The sequence below is a fragment of the Perca fluviatilis genome, chromosome 23 (genome assembly GCF_010015445.1).
Source record: "Perca fluviatilis chromosome 23, GENO_Pfluv_1.0, whole genome shotgun sequence".
Lineage (NCBI taxonomy): Eukaryota > Metazoa > Chordata > Actinopteri > Perciformes > Percidae > Perca > Perca fluviatilis.
Genome location: NC_053134.1, coordinates 15,471,940 through 15,494,284, shown reverse-complemented (window position 1 = coordinate 15,494,284; position 22,345 = coordinate 15,471,940). Strand labels below are relative to the sequence as shown.

The 22,345-nt window shown below is 40.0% G+C and overlaps 2 protein-coding genes across 7 annotated transcripts; one reads left to right on the top strand and one right to left on the bottom strand.

The window, feature by feature from the left end:
- Nucleotides 1-861: 861 nt before the first annotated feature.
- Nucleotides 862-3,002, bottom strand: zcrb1 (zinc finger CCHC-type and RNA binding motif 1). Of its 2 annotated transcripts, none has more exons than XM_039791545.1 (8): nucleotides 2,850-3,002; nucleotides 2,599-2,701; nucleotides 2,388-2,416; nucleotides 2,124-2,235; nucleotides 1,901-2,008; nucleotides 1,619-1,728; nucleotides 1,456-1,531; nucleotides 862-1,252 (listed from the first exon to the last, which is right to left on the bottom strand). In XM_039791545.1, exons 2-8 carry the CDS (start codon nucleotides 2,680-2,682, stop codon nucleotides 1,100-1,102), a joined length of 672 nt encoding a protein of 223 aa, XP_039647479.1. In that variant the 5' UTR covers nucleotides 2,683-2,701; nucleotides 2,850-3,002; the 3' UTR covers nucleotides 862-1,099. The 2 variants fall into 2 exon arrangements, with proteins under 2 accessions (XP_039647479.1, XP_039647480.1); XM_039791546.1 differs by having other exon boundaries at nucleotides 2,843-2,995.
- On the top strand, nucleotides 2,998-22,010 carry pphln1 (periphilin 1). Of its 5 annotated transcripts, none has more exons than XM_039791542.1 (11): nucleotides 2,998-3,102; nucleotides 3,703-3,767; nucleotides 4,183-4,247; nucleotides 4,703-4,918; nucleotides 6,232-6,296; nucleotides 8,204-8,329; nucleotides 8,947-9,119; nucleotides 9,453-9,539; nucleotides 12,063-12,118; nucleotides 15,949-16,089; nucleotides 21,010-22,010. In XM_039791542.1, coding segments are annotated over exons 2-11 (1,203 nt in total). In that variant the 5' UTR covers nucleotides 2,998-3,102; nucleotides 3,703-3,766; the 3' UTR covers nucleotides 21,283-22,010. The 5 variants fall into 5 exon arrangements, with proteins under 5 accessions (XP_039647476.1, XP_039647474.1, XP_039647478.1 ...); XM_039791540.1 differs by having other exon boundaries at nucleotides 8,947-9,125; XM_039791541.1 differs by lacking the exon at nucleotides 2,998-3,102 and adding an exon at nucleotides 3,309-3,332 and having other exon boundaries at nucleotides 8,947-9,125.
- The last annotated feature ends 335 nt before the right edge of the window (nucleotides 22,011-22,345 follow it).

Below are 22,345 nucleotides of genomic sequence, written 5' to 3'. Positions count from 1 at the left end.
TAATTTGGTATATTGCGATTACACATGCATTTAATGCATCATTTTACTACTAGTCATCGAATGAGATAAATATGTTTTGCAGCAGTTGCCCGCTTTATCTATTCTCCTTGTCATGAGCCCTATAAAATGTAATTTCCGACAGCACCTAAATGCAACAAAAGCCATTGTAGCAAATGTTGTGTTAAAGCATGGTGTTAACCACTCATTATCAGCTCACTGTACTTGGAATCCTCTCATTTCCCTGGATCTACGACTTTGACTCGAAAACTGCGGAAATACCGCAGCTATTTAGACCTCACCACAGCTGCATTAAATATCGGGAAATCCCTCGCTTTATTCGCGTGCTGACGCAAGCGAGTATCAAAAACCAAATTCCAAAGCGAACCACTGTTCCGCGACTCTCATCTATCATGCTGCTTTTCAAATGATGGGATGAGCCCCAGACTGAGGCCGGGGGTTCCCAAACCTTTTCATATCAACTGGATCTCCTTTATGTCCCGAAAATGAGATTTTACCGCATTTTGTGCAATTTATACGCACTGTCAAGATCATTGCATGTAGTACAGTTTGGCACTTAATCCTGGTTGTCGAGGAGAAAATCGGTCATACAAATACCCATTATTATGCTTAACTGACACACATAACCGCTTTTGATATTTGTATGGAGAAAATTATTCATATATATATATATATATATATATATAATCCAACCACTAATTTGATCAATGATAAATAAAAATGGACATTTCCAGCATCAGTTGTGTTTCCGAAATTCCATTTACTTCATCGACCTAAGCAAATTAATAAATAATCGTTTTTCTTCAGCAATCTTTATCTGATTCTGGAACAACCAACAATAAATTTGGTATGTCATTAAGAAACAAAGTTTTATTGACGGACTGATTTTGAGAAACACCACATATGCTCACTCAATCAATCCAACAACAGGAAATGTCTTAGTTACAAAAAGAGGAAAATGTAAATTCATCAGTGTCAACGAAAGCATCCCCACTATAATACAATATAATTTACAAACATAAAGCAATATTTGACAAACGACTTATGTCCAAGCTGTGTATCATTATTATTATTATTATTATTAGTCACTAAGCTCCTCCTCGTCACTGAAGTATGTACTCTTTTTGATCCTTGGTTTCTTAGAGTCTGAGGATGTTGAAGCGTGAGCACCTTCCTCTTGAGACAAGCGTGCCTGCTTCTTCTGTGTTTCGTTCTCTTCCTCAATACGGGCTTGCTGGAGGGACACAAAAGACAGAAGAAATAGAACACTGCTAAAAGATAATAACATACGTTTTACATGCAGAACTTGTTTTCAGTTCCCATAGCCTCAGTCCAAACAGCAGTTATTCATATTACCTACTAGCTCTTGTCTTTTTTTGGGGAGTATGTTACATTTCAGTAGCGAAGCCAATTTGGATTTCTATATTTGTCACTTACCTGAAAAGCTATTGCTTGGCTCAGACTATCTAAGGTTGGGTCCTCTCCCTCTTCTTCACTTTCTTCTTCTTCTTCACTAAAAAGGGGAAAATATGTAGGAATTACAAAAACAACTATACCCAATATACAATATCTCACAAAATATCAGCTATCAAATACTTACACATGCTCAGGTTGGTCAGCCTTTTTCTTCTTTTTCTTTTCCTTCTTCTTTGGAGGTTCCCTCTCTCCCAGAATGTTTTTGGGGCATGCGTAGCTCAAATGACCTGTATCCTGTGAGGTTTCATTTAATAATGCACAAAATCAGACAACTCTTTCTGGGATGATTATTTTTTTTTTGCACATTTTATTTCCATTCAAGGCAGAAAAAAAAAATTATACTTGCAATTGTAATTGTCAATAAAATGTGATGAGCTCACAGAAAAACTGTTAAATATGCACTGACCCCACATTCGTAACATTTGGTCTTGTCTGTGTAGTTCCGTCTTCTTATAAACTCAGTTGCTCGCCCATTGTCTACGGCAATGCTAGCTTTCACTGTTCTGCCAAACAACTGGGAGACAAACACATTTGGAAGTCTGACAAGTGAATATCAGAAACATTGCTCACAAGGAGACCGCAGATGATGCTCAGTGACACAGTATGAACACTAATGGTATCAGACTCACCTGTTTGTTATTCACTGCTCTTGCACAGTTGTGAGCAGATTCTCTGTCCAGGAAGAGAACAAACGCCACCCCTTTACTCTGGCGAGTGTCTTTATCTTTAACGATTGTAACCCTGAAATATGCAAGAGTTATTAACATCTTTTTTTTTAACGTGTAATAAAAACTATTACAAGTATCCAGAGCCTTTAATTGATTGTTGTGGGTTATTCCTTCACTACTTTGCTTTAAGATAACAAATGAAGTATGATAGAGCCGTTAACTTACTTTACAACTTTTCCATATTTGGTGAATAGCTGAAATGAGACAAAGTGATCTGTTTCAGTAAGGACGTTTCTTGGATTCGGAGACCACGGTAGAATTTGACTCATTTGTGTTTGTTTTTTTGCCAAACAAAAGCTTATTACAAACATCATTAGCAAAACAAAAATTCACAACCCTGATGAACACTTGTCAACAATTGTAATTATTGTCTTACCTTGTGTAGGTCATTGTTGGTAAGAGAGAATGGCAGGTTTGACACATACACAGTGCTTTTGCTTGGTGCCAAACCCCCGCTCATACTGGACGCATATGACACACTGTAAGACAAATAAGACAGCTAAATGATCATAAAGTTGTTTAATGCACAACCAGCTACTTAGCTTTCTTGGTAAATCCATTCATGTCACGTTAAACCTTTAACGTAACTGCAATCAATTGACTACATTAACCAAACTTACCACTTACCAACACAGCCTCCACCGTTGAATAATATCCAAATGTGTTTAAAATAGCAGACTTGTGTGTATTTGTATCATGGACGTATTATGATCATTGACATATGATTTGTATGCAGCTACTTTAGCAAACAGAAACAAACGCCATGTCTGTACGTCGCAAGTTGATGACGTGTGCGCATTCCTCGTCCAATAAAACAGCGGTTATCCATGTCGCTGCTACACCTACCGGAAAGGCTAGGCTAACTAAACGATAGAGGAAGGTGAGATTGTTGTGCTAGCTTGGGCTACTGTGGGTTATTTAACACGTGTTTATCTAGAAGATGCAATATTTCGCCGTAAATATTTACTTGTGATTTGTGTGTGCCGGTATCGATTAGTTAACTTGCTCTCTGATTAAATAAAACCTGCGAATTTGCAGCAAATATGGAGGCTAGCTAATTAGCAATGCTAGCTGTCCTTTCTGCGTGGAGCTAACGTTACAGTATTTAATGTTAGTACTAACTGTTACATGTTACATTCCCCATCACAGAACATGTAGCTAGTGATTTGTGTAACTTATCGGCTGGGTGCGATGAAGCTAACGTTAGTGCTATGTTTAATATGGCGTTGTTGGTCAAATGAGCATTCATCCATCTATTCTGCAGACAGAAACCTCTGCCAGCTCAGTTGCATGTTCAAACAGTGCTCCACAACTTATCTTATTTTAAAAATGTGCAACATAGAGCGGTTTTTATTCTCTACAAAAATATGTCTCATTTATTTATTTTATAGGCTTAAATATAAAGAATATTTCCTAAACCGTTGCATGGAAACTTATTCCAAGTGTATATGTTAGTCTTCACAGTGTTATCTTTTTACAGATTGTGTTGAAGATCACATCTCATTATCGTATCACCCCGATTCACAGAGGTCCTTGAGTCCAAAAGTAAGTTAGTGACAACACTTGTCTTTACAGTACATTCATTTAACAGTGTTTTGTTTGACACCAAGACCACAAGAGAAATCCCACTACTGCCTAAATATAAATAATAAATGAATTAAACCGGATCATATTGCACATGCAAGGATTGGGACAATATTTGGAGCATTTTTGTTGCAGCATGCACCTGACTGAACCAAAATGCTTTCACATGATGAAACTCTTGTCCCATGGTTGTTGTCATCAAACTAAATATAGGCTATCATTTTATGTTCTTGCATATCTAGTGAACATTTGTTTAAACTAAAATATTGCTGCCTCAAGAAGTTGGCATTGGCATTTTTTATTTATTTTGTGGAACCACCGTTGCATGATTACATGTACAATGCATTCATCCCTACTGTTGCTCTGCCTTTTGCAGTGACGTACAGGAGAGACAGGAGTATACGAGAGGTGTATGATGAACGCTTTTTAACAGAGAGACCGGTGAGTGTGTACAAAGTGAATTCAGTCTATTTTCTTTTCTTGATAGCACTTTGACCTCATTGTATCGCATTCAAGAGTATGCACATAAAAACACAAGTAGGAAGACTTGCAGTGTATGTCTTTCAAGCAGCCAGGATACAAAATTTGCGGGGAGCATATTTCTAACCAAACTATAAATAAAATGTAATTTATTTTTTCTGACATTGATGGACAACACGTCATACAAACTAGTTCTGATCAAGTATACCATGGCTTTATACAACTAGCTTAATTGAGCAAAATCTTCTATATAATTGCTACATCAGGTGAATAAGTTCTTAACCAGGTTGACATAAGCCATGGGTAATTTGAGCAGACAAACATTTTTTACTAAATTAGACTCCCCAACATATATATATTTTTTTTAAACAATTTAACTGCAAATGTAAAATAATAAAATGTACCCATCCTGGTAGGGTCCATACCCACGGGCAGCTGGGGCAGCGGAGAGGAGGGGCCCCTTTAGCAGACCAGAGGACGACTATGGCCGCGGCGGGTACGAATATGAAGGAGGTCCACGCTTCTTCCCGAATGGAGGAGGCCCACGAAATTATCATGAAGATCAGAGGGGCTACCATGGTGACAACCTTCATTTCCCTGCTGAACGCAGAGCTGTTCCACCTTCAAGAAGGGTAAGAGCATAAATGTCATACAGTTAACATTGTTGTGTTCATATGAACAAATTTAGTTAAAATGTAGTGACAATGTGTGAAGTGGAGATAAAATGGGAACTTCCAAAGGCTGCCTCAATTTAGAAGAACGGTCACAAACAACAAATGTATTTAAGTTGCTTGTTTAACAAGCAATCTAGGAATGAGATGAAAGCATATAGAGCAAAACAAGATGCTCAAGCTCAGCAAAATTCTTTCAGGATTTAATATGGGTCAAAAAGTTAGTTTTTAAAATGAGAAATATTAGCAGCTGCCACTTCACAAAGTAATTGAGTTACATTAATAAACAACTCCAGGGTTTTCCCTACCATTATAAGGTAGCAGCAAACTTGTTTGGGCACCACCTAAGCCGGATGAATGAAAAATCAATGTGAGCACCAAAATTAACTACATGACTTTTTTCAGATCTAATAATTGTAGTTGATCCCAAGTGGACTTCTTTAGCAAGTTTTGTCTTTCAACTTTTAGGTTTTCCAACATTTTAGACACAGATATGGTAATAATAATAATAAAATGATGTGAAATTGCATTGTTTTTTATTGAAAAACTTTAAATTATCCCTTAATCCCCCCCGCATATCATGTTAATATCATGTATATATCATGTTAACTGCTCTTTAATGTTTTATGTAAAGCACTTTGAATTGCCCTGTTGCTGAAATGTGCTATACAAATAAAGCTGCCTTGCCTTGCCTTAATATTGTTGGTTTAATATGCACACTCACATTTGGCCAGCTGAGGGCGCTGTAGTTAAAAGGATCAAATTGAAATATTTTTAAGTCAAACAGTGTGTGCTACATTGTTGCCGTTTTATTATGAAAAGCCCATATCAATTGCTTCTTGGACTTTGATATTCCAGTACGAGGGATGTTGTTGTCATAGATTTTTTTTTTTTCTCCCTTTTTGCAGTGTTTTCTTTGTCTTTTATTGCTGATAAAGCTGACTGACTTAGTGACATTTTCCCAGAGACACATTCTAAAATTATCTAAAAACGATGTCTTGGCATCAATATTCATTTAGCATATTTATCAGGTCATGAATCCATGAGATACTATTAAATAAACTGTAGGGGGGGGGGACGTTTGGCTGTATGGAAGTTAAAGGCACATTTTGAAATCAAAACTGGTAAATCTTTTGTAGTTTCAGACTGATCATTTATAACTAAGTTCCATAAAATCTGTATTTTAGGACATGATCAAATCCGTTGAAGAAAAAGTGCCAGCAAAGGTCCCTTTCATTGATTTGATCTTTTTTTACATGTTCTTTATTGGATAGGAGGACTATCCTTACAGAGTACCCAGGGAAGACCAACAACACACAGGACGGCCTTTGGAGTTTGGGTAAACTGCTTCTGTTTGTCTTAAAGGAGCTAATATTTGTTTTCCAAAAAATTAATCTGGTCTACCAAGTTGTACCTCCATAAGTAATATCACTCAGCAGAATTATACGTTATCATTTTGGGTAGCAGGGCACTTTTTCTATGCACTTGTGTTTTGAACAAAGTCCTCTAGTTAGGCTAAGAAGGGGGATTGCTGCAGGAGTAGGCCTCCATTTTCAGTATGTGTTTGAAATATTTGTTTACATAACCGCTATTATAAATCATGGTCTGCTCTGACCCATATTGGCCTGTCTCACCCTATTTACATAATTTCTGGCAGTCTCAGTGCTCCCCTGGCTCCAGACGATAACTACGGTTCTTAGCTGAACAGTGTCTGTATTTAGGCCACAATTTGGGTGGCAAAAATCTAGACTACTGATTTTGGTTAGCAGGTTTACAATATTTACTCAAAACCCTTGGCTCTGGTTCCGCTTAAGCATTTCGGTTAAGGTATGTTACTGTTCATTCACAATCAATTCTGATGTTGCCCATATTTTCATGTTATTTTGTTTTCTATATTAAAACGGTCAAATTTCCAGCTATTGGTTTGTAAATATGATTTTTTTTTTTATAGACTTGTGCTGGAGTATAGTGAGACACTGAAATGCTGGGAAACGCTCTTCCTTCTTGTTTATTGGGAACGTTGATTAGGTTTTAAGGTTGCGCACCTGTGCTGTTTGACGGTGCCTAAACAACTGATAAATTTGAGTTAATATTTGACGGTCGAGTGAAGTTCACTTGGCTAGATCAAAGAAAAAGGTGAAATAAGATAACCCATCCTAACATGACACTTAAAATTTTTGCCGTAGTCCAGTGTCATGTAATAAATTTACATTATTTCAGCTTAAATCCCTTGAGTGGTATCAACACTGAAAGTTGATCTTAAAAATGCACTGATTTATACAGTTGCAAAACAGGACAGAAATTTCAAAAAAATATATTGACTAAATTCACCACTTAGCAGGCGGACAGGGAAAGTATGGCTTTTACTCCAAACATTTGGAGCTGTGAAAGGGCACTGAGGTCAGTCCCCGTCTGTTGATTGGTAGGTTTGGTATGGGTAGAGGTCAGAGGTCAGTTGAGACGCAGTGGGGAGTTAGGAAAAGGGGCACAGAGATAATGGGTGCCAGGAGTTACAAGGGATACAGGGCATGCCTGTACATCTTTATCTTTCCATTCAAGAAGGTTTTGTTATTGGGGAGCATAAACTAAAAATCTGTATTTCACACGGTTGACATTATTATATTACCCTGTAACCATCATGTGACACATTCAAAATTGATATACCGTATAATTTAACATCTCCAGCTTCTCATGCATATTTTAGACTCTGGAAGATCTGTTGCTCTGTTTGCAATCACAATGCTGCATGAAGTGTCACCTTTCTGTTATATTTGTTCTAATGAATTAGCATTAATGATATCATAGAAAAAAAATCCTCTTTATTTAAGCCAGACTGGCAGTATCTGTTCAGCCTGAATAAATGTCAGGTTAGGATCCTGACAGAGGATGGAAAAGACTGCAGCAGTTCTGTCTGCATTTTTAAACCTCATCTAGTTATTGGATAAGTTCCACCTCATGTGTGGTTTTGTGTAAACCTGTAACCATACTTGGCTAGTGTCAGTTGTTGCTTGCTTCAAGATTCTTTGTCAGACATTTTTTTGCGTATGGAAGAAGTGCGTGCTACTAAATTGTGACCAGGGAGAGTGAGGCAACCCATACCCTGAATACAAAATCCTGACAGCACTGGCATTTTAAGGTTGTTTGAAACACATTAGATGCGAATTGACCAAATGGTATTTTGTTGCCATGTTGTACAGTATATGTATCTGCAACTGACCACACATTTGTGTGTATTTATTCCCTCAGCGCCCGTGCAGCACCACCACCACCACCTCATAATGTGCGAAACCAGGGCATCTACCCAGCGCCCAGAGCTCTCCCAGAGAGCGGGGAGGACACACTCGTGCAAGCCATCCTCAACCTGGACAGAGGGTACGAGTGAATGCAGTGTTTCCTCTGTTGATTTGACCGTGGCAGCCCCCCACGGCATCAGAAATAGGGCTGCATTGTTAGAGTGCATGTTGGAGAATAGCGCGGACACACAAGGATAACTAGCCAGTTGAGATCGTGTGTGTACGTGCTTGAGAACTGTAAGTCATATAACTTATGTTGTCACTTCATTTAAGCCTGGTCTTGCAAATTTAAATTAAGACCTGCCCCCACTGCTAAAAAAAATCCTAAAGGAAACGCTGTGAATGCATGCCTAATCACTGCATAGTGTATGTAGCTTATTGATTGCAGCCATCAATGCTGCAGTCAGAGGAAGTGTGTAATCAGTGAAAACATCTAGTGTGTATATGGTCAGAAAAAAACACCTGCACATGTTTAGGCCTCAATGCTAGATGGCAGTGTTGTGCTATGTTGGCACAACAGAGGAAAGGTAGAAGTACTTGTGTTTTAGATTCTCTGAAAGATGTTGTTGCAGATATGGGTTTGTAACTCGAGAGTTGTCGGATGAGGAAGAGGAGCCAATTTGTCCTTCCGACAACACTTTGGATGTTCGGTCTATTTAAATTGCTACAGCCCACACATTCCCTGTGCTTTCCCAGGGAGGACCGAGACCTCTACAGGAGAAAGGCAGCCCCGTTCCCTCCACTCAGAGAGCGTTCTCCTGTGCGCCGCGAGGTGGCCCGCTCCCCCCACAGTCGCTCCGGCTCCAGCGTCAGCAGCAGAGGCTACTCACCAGACAGAGCCAAGAGCCTGCCATTTCCCTCACAGCAAGGCAAGAGTATGTAGAACCCTTAGCGTTTCCCCTCCCCAGATGCTGTGTAGAGCTCCTTTTTTATTTTATTTTTTTTTTTTAAACCACTTTGTGTCCATCCTGGCACAAGGTGAATTGAATACTATGAATAGCAGATAATCCAGTTTTGGTCAAGACCCTTTATTGCCCAAGGTCATTTGAAAAAAGATCCGTTAGGCCTTGCTTTACTGAACAAGTTTTAAACTCAAGACAGTCACCCCCAAAATGTACGTTAATTGTCAAGACCTCTTCATTTTCCCCCAATATTTTCACTGTTTTATCAATGACTCATAATCTGGCTGATCGGCTTTTCAGGTGTGGACGGTCCAGAGGGTCACGCAGGTGTTTCTGAGCACCTTTGGGGGGCGCACTATCCTCAACAGAGTGGACATGAAACTTTCGGTCTGTACATTGAGCCACGTGAACAAGCTTGGACTTGGGTGACAAAATGCTGATGTGGTGTTTCTCACTCACACTCCTTGCATCCTTTTATAATGTTAGAAGGAAATATTGGGACTTTCGATACTCCAAAGAGCGAGAAGGATGCAAGGTTGGAGGAGAGAACGCCTTTATGGCCTGTATATGCTTAAAACCAAGATCAAGTTTAAACCTACAGAATATAAAAAGTGTCTATAATATAACTTACAAAATATGAATTTAATAACAATCAAAATAATTGAACCTAAAGAATTCTAACCACAATAAACTATTTGACACTGACATTCTTTCACCCAGGTCTAAAGTAAGTTGCATCATTAATTCTGTTTCTTAATTAGTACCTAGTAGTGACCTGGCTGTAGTGGGTTCCTTTCATATTAACCATTTCTACATGTTGATCACTTTCTGTGCTTCCTACTCTGATCTGTAAATGTATGCCATTGGATTTTCTAGATCTAGAGATATGTGAAGTTTTAAATGTCCCCGCATTATTCTCCCTTCAGTTATGAGTCAGGGACGGTTGACTTTGCAGTCCATATCAAAGCTGGATGACGTTGCACTTGTATGAAGAGACAGTGGCCTCTTTTGATGCATGTTTGCATCTCTGATTTATATTTCATTATTTATGTCACTGACTCTGGATATGTACTCGATGCTAAGTTTACATAACTAATAATAATCTCGAAATGAACTGGACTGTAAAATGCAAAAACGCTAGCGTAACCTTGTGAGCTCCCTGTTTCCACAAGTAGTACAGTGTTATGTAGGTCTGCTACCAGCTTCAGTGCTGGCCATCTCTCCTTTCAAATTTCCATTTGGATTTTTTACTCATGAAATGAGCTCGGCGGACCTCAGAATGACAAGTGTTCATCATGCTTATGTGGCAAAATAAATAAATCCTGTTTCTCAGAGCAGGATGACTGGTAAGTTCAGTATTGTTGTTGTAGACAGGATAGAATAGTTGCGTCAGTAGCAGTTTGGTAGTGTTTTTATACTTTAAAATGTTTGCAGAGGAAATGTACAATTTAGTCTCTACCACATCTTTAATTTTTTTTTTTTTAATACCAGTTAATGAGAGATGAAATTACATGCAGGGGATTTGTTTCAGAAATATACAAAGGTTACACTCGTTAAACTTAACCTATTCCCAGTCTGGGTAACTTGAGAGAGACGGAGTGTTTCTAATGTGTCCAGCAGCCAGCCTTTCTCCCCGCTCCGTCTGCCACTTTGTCAGGCCTCATAAAGATGCCACCAGGTCGTGTGTGGACGAAGAGGGAAAAGGTATAGGATGTCTGATGGATATTCCTGAAGCCAACGCTTCCACATGGGGGTGTTTTTGTTTCATAGCGAGGTTTGTTGGTAGAATTGACTGGTTGGCTACAAAGTCTTGGGTGGTGCCAGAATGACTGGAGAGAAAGGTTGATAGAAGACCAAATGGAAATTGAGAGAGGGGGCGGTGTCCGATCGATGAGTGGGAATCTGCAAAAGAGAGAATTGTACACAACAGTGAATCCACCAACTGGAGTTTGAAGCCCGATTTGTGAACAGTCTGTTTCTTGGTTGTTCTTAAGCCCGAGACACACCAAGCCGATAATCAGCCGTTGGACAGTGTGGCGAGGTCAGTGACTCGAGTCTGTTTGGTGTGTTACGTGCCGTCTTCCGTCCGAGGGCCCCTCGGCCTTCATTTTTGCCGATTTGACATGTATAATCGGCGTGGTGGGCACTGCCGGCAGTCAGACTCAAATGACCGATCTGATTGGTAGAGTGCTAACCCGGAAACGGGGAGCGGAATGAGCGTGACTAGAGTCTCTCAAAATCTGACGAAAATCTTTTAAACTGACCTTTGTCGATCTGAAATGAAGACAGATTGAGCAACTGCACGGCCTATTTCTCGCTTAAAATGTTTTTACAAACACGTTTCAGTGAACTATTTTAGTACAATAGGAGATTGTATTCTGAACAAGCCGCCATGACAGTCTGTCTTTGAATTTGCCGGAAAAACCAGACTCACGTGACACGTTCGTCCAATCGGCTCCGGTTTTCATTTTTGGGCGACAATACAGATTAGCGCTGCCTACTGTTATGGAGACGTATTGCGTCTCGTCGCTTTGGTGTGTTCCGAGGCACTTTTTTGACCAACTCGGGGAGACCGATCAGTCAAACTGCTTTTTTTGCCAAGGGTCAGCCGTCTGGTCGGTGTGTCTGTCTGGCCCTTTTAGATGTTCTAGCCTAGGTACCGGTTTGGATCCTGGAACCAAACATGAACACCTTTTACAGAGCCCTGACTATTATAAGCACCTACTTTCCAGACATACTAATTGTCCTTTTTCCATAAAATTTCTGAATCCTGCTATTGTTTTCCTCCTTTCCTCTACTTTATCATTTTCTCATTCCAGATCTTTCTTTCTCACTTTATTTAGCCCTTCACTCAAGTCTGACTGTGTCAAACTATATATTCTTTTTTTTTTGTCTCTTTAATTTCTCTAGACAAAATTCCTGGCCTGTCAAGAGAAGGCTCCCCACACAGCGCAACCTCAAACAAGGTACCGAACTGCAGTACATTTTTTATTTATTTTTTTTGTGCTGAAATTTGTACCTTTTTTAAAGTTGATTTTTGAATGAACAAGAACATATTTTGCTTAAATATAAGCTTTTATTATTAAATACAGCAATTCAGTCCCAAAATTACTGTGTATTATGTATTGTGGACTCCACCTCTGTCACTGTACAGCAGGATGCATCTGGAACATCTTAAATTCCATCCTTCTAATAAGTGTTTAGTCCCATTGAAGTATGGTAATGGGTTTTAAAGTGGGCCTCAAGCGGAGCATAAAAGCTATCAGGCCTATGCTTTGTTTACCTGTGCTGTAAGCAGACTTCAATCAGAAGAACTTGTACTGGTGTAGGGAAAAGGGCTCAAGTGTCGACGAAAGTACGAGCTGTGCTTCCTTAAAGTGCTCTTGTTTTTAAAAGAAATACTTAACTGTTTTGAGTAGGTATTGAATCCAGATCTCTCCTGCCTGTTTTGCGAATAATAACTTGTTTTGGTGATATCATCACCATCTCCAACTGTGCAGAGGAGTGTAAATAGAATCAGATGTGATTAGGCGCAATGCGTCTGGCTATGGCCACCCAGAAGTGAATAGGCTAACTCAGTAGCCCAAGTCACAGCTTTATCGTTGGATCTTAGCCGCAAAGCCCAGAGAAGTCCCTGTGGAACTCATTGGGGTGCGTTTAGACCGTTTACGTTTCCCTTTTTTCTGTTGAAGAGTATGACAGACAGACAGAGTTTGGTAGCTGTGACTGTCGAGTAGATGTAGCAGGTCTGTGGTCTTGTGCTTGTGAGAAATTGGTGTGTTACACAGGTCACAGGAAAAGCCTTGACAATACCTATCAACAGCTAGTGTGTCTTATGCCACCTTAATGTCTCGTAGGATGGATGATTTTAATTAGCCAAATAAAATTTAAGGCACGCAGTTTTCCGGCCAGTCTGAAAACTTTAAACCCTTTTGTTGTCGACTACCCTGCTCCTGGTGTTCCTGCTCTAATTGTCAATCACTCTATTTCATTTTAGGCAAACGGCCAAACAGTGTCATGATGTGCAGAATTGACTTTGATCAAAAAGCCTATAAACTGCATCTTTAAATGCTGCTTTAATGTCCAAGCAGGCTTCTTATTAACTCATTGTTTTATAAATCAGAAATTACAAGATACAATACAGAAACATGACCCATTCCTCTCCTCCTTATGTGCATTTTTGTAAGAACCACCCAATCAACTGCTGTGATGAAAGTTTTACTAAGTGCCCTACCTCTCGCCACACACACACAGCTATTTTTTGCTGTGTTTGATCTAGCCTGTGGTGCATTGTTTTTTTTTTTCTGTTCTGGGGCCACAAACCCGTAACCTTGGCTAAGATGAAAGGCCTGTGCTGTGTCCCCAGTAAAGCTTGCACTTATGGCCCCGGCCGCTGCCTGCTGTGGGGATTCAACAAACGCACACAGGCTCTCTGGAGCCATCCCAGACAGAAGAGACCAAAGCGGGGGTCTAAAGAGCACCTCCGGCTCTGGCTGCGAGCCACGGTGGCGTAGTAGGTGGAGAGCATGCTCTGTAACTGAAAAGGTCACCAGGCGTTTTGATCCCTACACAAGTTCCTGTCATTATATAGTAGGGCTGTGTATTGGCAAGAATTTGGCGATACGATACATATCCCGATACATGGATCACGATTCAATATATTGCGATGCTGTGCGTAAGGCGATATATTGGGATTTTTTTAAAGTATAATTTCAGACAAACTAATATATAAAAAAAAAATTAAAAAAAAGACATGATGTTCATAAAAGTCAAAGAAGTTTACTTTAGGTAAACAATTCAGTACACAGAAAATCAAACAGCCAGTTTGGGATTGTAGTTCACGGGTTCTGAGTGAGCTAATTTTGATATGCTAAAGTAGGCCAAAGTTCAGCCATAGCTACGTTGTTAGCTTCTAGGACACTAGTGGTGCGTCTCAGCATAGCCATCTAGCGGTAGGGGGTTTAAACACAACATTAACGTGAACCACTGTTTTTTTGAACGTTTAAAAAATAATAAAATTGAAAATCGATACAGTATTGCAAAATAAAATATAGCAATAGTCAAGTGTATCTTTTTTTTTTTTTTCTTACACCCCTTCTATATAGTATGACATTTGACCAACCAAGACAGTTAATGAGATCTCGTGATGACATTCAATTTGGTATTCAGACTTGTATGTTTACATGAAGTTATAGGCATATGACCATCATGCTCATGAACATTTGTTAGTTGTTATTGTGTCTTGGAGATGTCGGTGGTGTTTCTCTACTACTACGGAGCTTTCTGTATGTTTTTGACCATCGTTGCTAGATGCTGAGCTGCTGACAAAAAAAAAAGCTCTTGCAGTTTGATCCTGGCTTTGACACTAAAACTTTTTTATGTTTTCATGAATGTGCATGGCAGGCTATCAGTAGGGGTAAAAAAAAAAAATAATACACCACCAAGCAAACAAAAATCATTTTAAACCACAATAAATAGGATTCTAAAGCAGTCTTCAATTTAAAGGTCACTTAATGGTTCACCAGACCAAGCAAGTGCTTAGTTTAGAGGAAGATGCTTTTTTTGTTTGTGACAGATTACCCCTGATGACATTTCATTTAGTCTGGTTTGTACAAAATATATCTGCCAAGCTTTATATTATATTGATGGTGGAACATCCCTTCCAGGTTGGGCTGTGCCCAGCGCAGCGAGTGGAAGTGAAAGATCCAGACGGGGATATTTTTGTCACTGAGGCTCAAGAGGCTGAACAACGAATGTACGTGCACACACGTACACACTAGACTTCTCCCAAGCATAGCTTAAGGGAGAGAATTGGAAGGAGGAATAATTGGATGATGCTTTTTATGAATTTTTATTTTATTTATTTTAGACCATCCTCTGTGATTTCTTTCCTCATTCATCGAGAGATTTAATGACTTAGTCTATGGTCTGTTTCCCTTAATGTATGAGTGGACTTTAGTCATGGCTGGGCAGTTCTGCTCCCTGGCCTTCAAACTCCTAATAGTTTCAGGAAATGAGCAAAAGAAATTGAGCGGTGATCCGAGTTGGCCTCATTTCTCCCCTTTGCTCTTTTCTTTTTGCTTTCACAGTAATACTTCTGGGTACTAGAGTTTCCAGTCTATCCATTGAATGGCTTGTCTCGCCAGATTCCCTTAAGATATGAAAACAGCTGAAATATCAAATTCGACAATTTACATTGGAAAAATAAGTGCAATGTTAAGCCAGGTTTTAGTCATAATTGGCTAAGTAATGAGAACCGAGTACAATATGAAGATCTGTTGTGATAAATATGGCATGTGATATGCAGCTTCTTAGTGCTGTAATTTTATGAATCCCTAATTCAAGACAAGTTGTAAACGTAGCTAGAAATCCACTCAGAGTCTACTCTGGCTTTTCAGCTTTAGGAGCTACTGTTTAAGCTTTATCTTTTGGTACGCCTCATCAACCACATCTTTGCTGTAAAGTTAAACAGTCAGTAGGTCAGGTCACAGACTTTCTGTGATTGGGCTATACATTGCTGACCCACGTCCTTTCACATCCTTTCTCTGTATCGCGTAACTGCTGGCGTTTAGTAATTTCGGTCATCTTGGCAGTAGCAGTACACTTCTTAAAACATGTATTGATGTATTTAAAAAGTTCACTTCTGTGCTTGTATGCCATACATTTCATGATTTTTAAAAACTTTTCATTTCTCTGATGCTGTGACAGTTAAAGCGTTGCTTTAAAATACCCTTTTTGCTTAAAGTCTTTCCTTATAGAGCAGTGACTCACCCCTGTTTCTCCTCTACATTTTTAGGAGGAGAACCATCCTCCAGAAGTAGGAAAAGAGGACCCACTTGTGGCTCCAGTCGTGGAGGAAATCCAAAAGTCGACTATAGACAACTTTCAAGAGCGACGAGCCCTGGCCATCGCATCCAAAGCTCAGGAAATAGAGAAGGTACCTGTCCAACTCCAACTTACATTTAGCTGATCTTTAAAGGAAGGAGTTTAAAATGAGTGGGCAGGCATTAGGTCTGTGTTAAAATAAAACATCAGTTATTCAAATGAGCCTTTCTGTGATTTTTACAAACTCAACTTTAGGCCACACCCCGTTGTAAGACAATTGTATTAACAGCGCTGCACATTTTCTTTTCCACATTTCGCAGCCAACGTAACTTGTTTTTAGACTTCTCTGTATACTCACTATGAGCAGATCAAAGATGATACATCACTATTTTGGAAAGGTGGAATTCTTTATTGGTATTCATTTAGTAGCATTTATAAAGGAAAAATATATAAGTGAACATTTTGTGCCAGTTGCTCTCAGTTGCCCCTTTTGGAAAATCACTGCATTTACAATCCTCTCATTACAAGTTTGTAATTTGTAAGACTTTTCTATAAATGTCAACTTGGGGCACGCATAACACGTGCTGTACCCTTGGCAAGCGTTCCCGTACATATGGTGGCTTTGACTTTTGTGACACGCACATGGATTATTTTACGAGAGAGGCATTACTGGAACAGCCAACTATTGTGTTCCCGACAAAGCAGGACATTAACTTTTCTGTCCACCAGTCACCGTGGTGGCTACATCCTAAAATTCACCAGCCGCTTTCACTGTTGCCAGCCAGATATCTGTTTTAGAGCAGAATGATGCTTAATTATCTGCCAAAGTAGCTGGTTGCCAAATTTATCACCATTTTCCTGGTGGCTCTTGTAAATCTCCCATCCTGGCCGGCAGCGCTGCAACAACTGCTCATTATACCCTCCACCAGCTTAATATCCCGCATGGCTCAAACGTCACAACTCTCCCTCCCCTTTTTCCAAGTGCCCACCGCGCACACACATACAGTATAGGCCCACACACAGGGATTTGAAAACACTAGGATAACGTACATGGTACAGGAACACATAAACGAAAGCGCAAACGCAAGTAAACTTTAGGCATGGTAGATTTGTGCATACAATAAATCGAGAGGTCGTCCACTTAACCGAGCTAAAACAGCCCCAGGCTACAGGTTCCAGCTCTGCTCAGTTATCTAATGAAGGCCATTCCTGCACTAGTGAGCGCTACTGCTGCTTTACTGGGACCATTAAAGCCAGACCAGCTCTGCCCCGGAGCACACACTGCGCTGCTCCCACATTGAGCTGCGCCACGGAGCCTATATAGGCGCTTATAAGGCTGTTGCTGACGCTGCAGCTCCTGGCCCGTTTTATAGCCTGTCTCTTTCTCCCCCATCTGTGTCTCCTCACGTTCCTCCAGCGCTATTAATTTCATGTTTTCAAGTCATTTCATACATATCAGTACATACGCATTTTGGAAAATGACAACCAAGAAGAGATTATTCCTTTTTTGTCATCAAATTTTTATTTTATTTTAGACAGTACATACAGGTATGTATACGCCTCAAAAATAGAGCACAAGAAGAGATTATTCTTTAGGTATTTTTCATGTTTCCATTGTCTGTATAACTCGTGCAAAAAGAAAAACGAGAGGGAAAGGTGTATTCCATTTTCACAGGGATATGAAGTTTCAGCTTTTCTTTCCTAGATTTCAGATTCTGTCAGTAGAAATGGATGATTATCAGCTTTTTCCCTCCTCCTGTCCCTTTCTTTGGCTTTTGTGATGTCCACACCACTTGGCCATGAAGGTTTGTGACTCTGTGTCAAAGGCTGGCTTGTTTGGTCGTGATTGTGAGTTAAGTCAGCCTTGTTTCTGTCACACACATCAACCAGGTCAGAAATCAAAAGTTTAATGAAAAACTTGCCCAGGATCTTTTCCTACTCTCTGACTAGGAAAAAGGGAAAGCTGAATGGAAAGAACTAGTTCAGAAAGTCTGTTTTTTGATTGTCTATAAACAATTTAACTTTTTTTTTTTTTTTTTTTTTTTTTAAAGAAGATTTGTAAACTCGAATAAAAACCTGAGAGAATTGCCTTCACAAAGTTGCAGACAAACCAACCAGCCGCTGGAAAATATATAAGCACTTGTGTGGTGGCTGGTATTAATTTCCCACCATGGCCAGAACACACCGCTATACGCTCCTTAAGTCAGACTTTCTTTTTCAGTCTGTAACAACAAAGTCGCAGCAGTGTTTCTGTTGCAGTAGGCACTGGTGTTTAGCTCCTTGACAAGTGTCAGCCAGATGTTTGGCTTTCTGCACCCAATCTGGTCTAGCCATCTCTTCTGTAGGCACGGACACAAACCCACTTCAGTCCAGTAGCTCCTCGCTAACTGTCTCTACACTTTTGATAGATCACAAGCTTGAACGTTCCATCATCGGCCAGACGTCGTGCTGGGCCGCGTTATACCAGTGCCTCACCGTGTGTTTGTGTAGCTAAGTGAAATTGGTTCGCTGAAATTCAACCTGAACCTCATTGTCAAAGTTGACTTTGGCTGCACTACAGACTAACTGGTTATAGTGAGTGACAAGGCATGCGAGGCAATAAAGGGTATTATGTTTTACTCCTCACAGTCCGGGCTGTGATACAAAGGGAGTTTTATTTCATTTGTTGAGGAATCTAAATATATTTGGCTACGAGAAGGAAAGCCAGACGGTTCCAGACTTTATTTCATTTATTTTTTTCTTTTTTTTTCTTTTTTTTTAAGTACAAAGATGGCAGAACTGGACTGAGGCCCCAACTCTTTCACTCTCGTTCTTTTCTGAAGCCAGGCAGGCTCACACGCTCACCCTAACCCTGTTTTAACTGGCTATAGAAAGTTAAGTTTAAAGAAGCCTTCAGAGGCAAAGACAGTTCTGGACCGACCCCACCCAAAGTCAAGAACTGGCCTTTTTCCTTCCTGATTGGATAACAAGGGAGGGATTTCAGGAAGTGCGTTTGAATACAGGAAGTACATTTTCAGCACATTGTTATCTAGGAACAACTTTCTCTGTATTCATTAAAGTTGTTGTCAGCACACTTGATTGGATTCTCCCCAAAAAAAAAGTAATCCGCTATCAGCTGTTGAATGAGACCACACAACAGATTTGTTGTCTGACTGTTTCACTTGATCGTTTATTGTACATGACCGAAACGGCCAGAATGTATTCATTTTACGTCCGCACTCTTTCCTGAAACTGTTTGTATGTTCACCACGTATTTCCTGTAAATGATTGTATCCCATTGTTAGATTCAGGTCACTCTATGAGGGAGAACCGAAGACTCTGGTAACTGATTGTGTTTGCTGTAGGTCGAGAATGAGGCAATTAAGAAGCCCTCATCATGGTTGCATAAAGACAGACGCTGGTCTCATTCCTTCACTAGAAATCATCTTCAGTAAAGTGTCACGGTTGGTAATATCAGGAGGCCATTGGTCTCATTGGTCTACGATTTAAGCTGCAGACTGTTTTTAGTTGAACACAGCTTTGATACAGTGGAAATATTTTTAGTTTAATGCAGATTTTGGAAAGGTGCCCTCTGTTGTTGCAAGTACATAAACTCAATTAGACAGCAGATCTTTATTTGTGATCTCTGCTCCAACCATTTTCTCTGTTCAAGGAACATTGTGAAAAGCTATAAATAAGCCAGTGAGTTTGAACGCCCCGCAGCACAGAAGCTACTGTTGGTATCCGGTGAATGACTGAAACTCACCCTTGCCTGGCCTAATTTCTCACACACACACACACACACACACACACACACACACACACACACACACACACACACACACACACACACACACGTGTACACACACACACACACACACACACACACACGTAAACACAGATTCACACACCACCCTTGTCATTGGAAGTGCCCTTGTGTCCGCCTGCGGCACGACTTAATAAGTAGCCGTATTGGTGGGTTATTTCATTTGCACTTAGACAGGGAGGAGAATTGACCAAGAGATGGAGGGTAAGATGAAACCAAGCACAGAGAGAGTGACTAAAGAAAGAAATGTGTCCTGAAATAGTGGAGGAAAGATGGAGAAAACAGAGAGAAGAGAGCAGCATGCCACAGAGAAAGCCGAGTCCCTGAGATCTGTCAGTGTGTCTGTCACACTGTCCCATTAGAAAAGGTCGTCATGAGTGACGTGTATTTTTTTTTTCTTTTTTTTTTTTGGAGCATTTGAAGGCTATTATTGGATAGCAATACTAGAGAGACAACCGGAAACAAGGGAGAGAGATGGAATAAAAGGTCCCTGGCCAGATGTGCGTGGGAATCTATCCACAGCACGTCTGGAGCTTTTAGTTCTCCTAGAAAATGGAAACTGACATAAAAAATATTATCGGTTAAGGTGTCTGATATTTCCCCCCTCTGGAATTTCATTGTCAGCTCATGTGAAGGATCATGAGTTGGAAACAAATCTGTTATGGTATTTTGCAAATCTAACCACTTTATGTGGGAGCAGTGGCCTGACTTTTTATTTTTTTTATGAGACATTTGAGGCTCTGTGTGAAATAGCAGCTCCCAAACAAGATTCCAGCACCTCTTCCTCATTGTCCTTCTAACACCTGTTATAAGCCTGTGAGACACCACTAAAGTGGGGTTTTATTGCTCTTTGGGCCACCCTGTCCTATATAAAGGGCCCTTATTAAACTTGAGAGGAGAAGTGTTTATCTTTTGACACTGCATGATGTGTGTTGACACCAGAATGATCAGGTCAGGCTCAATGACACTGGAATATTTACACCTAGGCGCCAGGTCGAGCAGGAAGGAAACCACTTTTCATCTCCTCAATTAAGAGCTTTTCTCTTGTAGGTTTTGACCTCTGCCTGTTGACACTTTTCAGTCCTAAAATCTGCATGCAAATGGATGTAAATGTGTTTACTCTGTGTGTTTTTTGAAAGTAAAGTTTTCACCTTGTTTGTCTATTTCTTTAACGTGTGCGCATCAAGCCTCTATGCTTCATTTACTCCTATTCCTATCCACTTCCAGGTGTACCGTCAGGACTGTGAGACATTTGGCATGGTGGTAAAGATGCTGGTGGCTAAAGACCCCAACCTGGAGAAGCAGCTGCAGGTTCCCCTAAGAGAGAATCTCGGGGAGATCCGCGAACGTTGCCTGGAGGACCTCAAACACTTCATCAACGAGCTGGACGAGGTGGTCCGGCAGCCAGAACCTTCCGTCTGTGACTCGACCACCCCATTGGCGTCCCTGACGGCTCATAAACTCTCAAAGACAGGAGTCAATCACAGCACGTCTTACTGACACGTTGGCCATCTGCTCTATGTGAGACTGAGCATGGAAGGATTGACTGCTGAACATGATGGATATCTCAGAATACATTTTGGATTGCTGGGCTTGAACCGATTCTTCAGCACAGCAACCTGAAGAACAACTCTACATGGAGAGGATGCAGTGTTGCATTATATGTGGGGATAAGCAGTGTTAGATTTTGAACAGACAGTTTTTTACCTTCAAATTGTCTGTTAAAAATATGTTAATTATAAATAAATAAAAGTTGTTTTTCTGTCAAATGATGGCAAAAAAACCCATTTTGTCTATTTAACGTCTCACATCACTGTGGAAATGGTTAACATGGGTTTTGTTATTTAACCTAGTTTGATGAAAATATGTTGTTGAGAATAGACAGTGAGTCCTGCAGCATGATCACACTTTTCTTAAAGAAAAGTCCGATAAGACAATGTTTTTTTTTTTTTTTTAGTTCTGCACATTTTGAAGCAGTCAGATGTAAGACTTGGTGCTGCTAAATTTACAGTTCTACATCCTTGTATAAATGTTTATTGTGCAGACATGCCAGTTTGGTTACCTTTTTCATTGTGTTTGTCTCATTTTGCCTTTTACAAACTTTATATTCTATCGCCCTCCCAGGAAAAAGCTGCACAAGGCTTGATTACTTTGATGGCATTGAGACAAAGCTTTGCACAAACTAAAGTGTCTCTGAAGTTGTAGTAAAGTGATTTCTAATAACTTTACGGTTTGATTTATTGTGGTCTATGAACATAAGTTGCATCCATATCCCACTGACATCACAGACTTAATCTAAAATATTTTAAGGATCAGTTTACAGGCATTATTGAATCCATTTAAGGGTCTCCCTCAACCATACATAAACTGTATTTTAGTATGGTATAGGCTGCTACAACAATTTGTATTTCATTCTAATGTAAATGCATGCTAGAAAATGGTTTTCAACTTCCAACAAGGTTTTGTATCCAGTTCCATACCGCACTACAAAATCCCATAACCTCTTTGGTGCACCTCAGGGTTAAAAACACCACTAAAATCTGAGGGTTACAAAATGTAATTT